Raw genomic sequence first — 2588 nt, 5'->3', positions numbered from 1 at the left:
AGCTTGAAATAATGGCATCCCTAGCTTGAAATAAATCCAAGGCACTTTTCTTCTTGTAGGATACAGCAGGTACATTTTTACCTAGATTGCTTAATTAGCAGTTTGTTCCACACAGCTTTACCCATTGCTATGCCTGCGAAGGCAGCTTACAAACACACCAACAGCTCATCTCTTAGCGAGTGTAATCAAGACCTGGCATTACGTTTCTACAGGACACAGATCTAATGCAGAAACCCGTGCAGATTCAACATCGGCTACACCAACTATCGTGTTGGGTAACATACCAGAAAGACACAGCCTGAGAATGTCGGAGGCGATCTTAAGCGTGTGGTGGGTCCTGCGTCCCGGCCGGACGGCTTCAAGCTCATGTTCCAAGCAGGAGCTGAGTACGACATCAAGGCGAAGGTGCATGCGTCTACTATGTACGCAAGTCCTCCGCTACAGACGCCCGGACTAGTCACAGCATAAACTCAAAGCAGCATCCACGAGGATGGCGTACGGACTTTACATGTTTAATATATTATTATTATATTTAATATATTTATAATATATTTATGGTATTTATATTACTTATAAATCCATGTTATTGAACTTTTCATCTAGCATGCATTGTATGCACACGATTATTAGCCGGTAGCCAGTACATGAAACGATATCGAGTAATATTAATTTATTTCAACTACTTCAACAATGTATATTTATGAATTCGCCCACTTATCGCACTAGTGACGCGTTATGCATATTTCCACGACACTCTGGTCATTGTCACGCTTACAGTAGTCTGGTTCATTTAGATATCTGCTGTATTGACTGTAGGACGGCTGCAGGTCATTGACTATAGAAAGCAAGAACACACTATGTGATCAATTCGAGGTAACCTAGCTGGTGGTGGATACACACATATTAAAGGCTATCTACAGTCAGTGCGTAGCTAGGATTTTTTCAGCGGGGGGCACTGAGGGGGGCCTTACATCTTCGTGGGGCACAATATATAACTTTTCTTTGCTATCATACTGTTCTAATGGCATTGTTTTTAATTCAATTTTTTCTTATTATTCACATGAATTTTCAGTGGGGGGCACCTGGGGGGGCACAGAAAATTTGTGGGGGGGGCACGTGCCCCTCCAGGCCCCCCCGTAGCTACGCCCCTGTCTACAGTGACCCAGATATTGTTGCTACACTTACAAGGAAATCTCACTTTACTACAAAAATTAGTGACGTGCAAGATGCTGCTTATGTTATGTGTTTATTGCTTGGGTTTTCAGAATTTGCAATGTATTATTGGAGCAATGAAATGAAGATATAAATCATATTAATTCCTGCTGTGGGTATCATTTGGTTATAATTTATCTGCAAGATTCAGTGGCTTAGACAGCTTTTCACATGTACACGTGCATACTTAATTGGTTTTTCAAACTATAATGCATACTAAATTTGTATACAACGTGTGTTTTGTTTTTCCTGGTATATGATAAGCTGGGGGGGGGAGGGACATCTTATTGTTGTTGTTTTTCATCTGCCTCGCTCAATGTTTGCCGAAATCGCCGCTAAGGAGCATTATTTCGGGCCCCAAAATCGTTATCAAGCCGTCCCGGGTGCACTCGACTATGCTGCCACATAGCAAAGCAAACACAGCGGGCAAGACTACCCTTGCTACGCGACAGTCACACACAAAGCAGGTGCATGTAATAGGAATAAAGGCACTCGTGCCAGCGCCTTCGCCACTCACTTATTCAACCCTGGCGCTTCGCTCATGATTTTATCCAGGGAAACACTGACGTTGTTGAATTTTAATCTATGGTATAAAGTACAGCGATCAAATGTCAGGCTGATACCAGCGTTCAAGCTGGATGTATTAATTGCTATTATTACCTATGTCTCCATCCTGCAGTATGAAGAGATCTCCTGCCTTTGAGAGATCTCTCTTATTCAACACCTGGCTGAATAACTCATGCATCACTCTGCAGAGATACAGTGTTATGTACCTTTGTCCTCAGGATGTAGGGTGGTCACATGTCTCGACTTCTGCAAAAAAACACCTATGAGTGCATATAATGCTAGCAGATACACAATAATACAGTAATCAGTTGTAGGCCTTTAATAATCCATTTCAGGATTAGATAAAAATGATTGAACGACGAAGCGTAATGCAGGTGGTAATGCTACGCTGTGAGTGTATCTGTGATAGAAAGTAACTACACCGTCACGACTAGAGTATATCATATATGGTCTTGTTTTCGCTCTACCTACGTAGGCCTAGCTCTTAACCTTGCAACAAGGTTCACTCTTAAAAGTAAAGCTAGTCGTGATAACGCTACGTTTCATTCAAATTTCATGACAACGTTTAGATTTTACACAGATACAGCTTGTAAGTTGTATTCACAGGCCCTTGGGAGGCTCAAGTTTCAAGAAGAGTATAAGAGAAGAAGCGGCTCAAGGATAGAGAGCATATGTCCAGTAATAAACATCATTCTATCCTATCGCTCATAGGGTCTATAGATGTCCCCCAGGGTACTGCCGGAACAAGCGTAAATCCACTTTAAGCACCTTAGGTATCACGAAGTGATGCACAGATTTCTGTGTATCAT

General features: G+C 42.0%; 2 protein-coding genes across 5 annotated transcripts in view; one reads left to right on the top strand and one right to left on the bottom strand.

The window, feature by feature from the left end:
- LOC106816022 (peptidyl-alpha-hydroxyglycine alpha-amidating lyase 2-like) overlaps positions 1-2588 on the top strand; it is a gene marked incomplete at its 5' end in the record, with an annotated part of 51063 nt that overhangs the window by 34807 nt on the left and 13668 nt on the right. The gene's annotated exons all lie outside the window — the stretch shown is intronic.
- Positions 1-2588, bottom strand: part of LOC106816025 (protein melted-like) — a 15323-nt gene that overhangs the window by 10958 nt on the left and 1777 nt on the right. For 2 of the 4 annotated variants that reach the window (XM_014820566.1, XM_014820567.1), the window contains exon 2: positions 1873-2025. In XM_014820566.1, coding sequence (XP_014676052.1) covers positions 1873-1957 — 85 coding nt within the window. In that variant the 5' untranslated portion in view covers positions 1958-2025. The remainder of the gene's footprint in view (positions 1-1872; positions 2026-2588) is intronic. The other 2 variants (XM_014820569.1, XM_014820568.1) reach the window with 1 other exon arrangement.

Source organism: Priapulus caudatus, unplaced genomic scaffold (assembly GCF_000485595.1).
Source record: "Priapulus caudatus unplaced genomic scaffold, Priapulus_caudatus-5.0.1 Scaffold1264, whole genome shotgun sequence".
Lineage (NCBI taxonomy): Eukaryota > Metazoa > Priapulida > Priapulimorpha > Priapulimorphida > Priapulidae > Priapulus > Priapulus caudatus.
The sequence above is the reverse complement of the archived record's forward strand: the minus strand, read 5'-3'. Positions and strand labels throughout refer to the sequence as shown.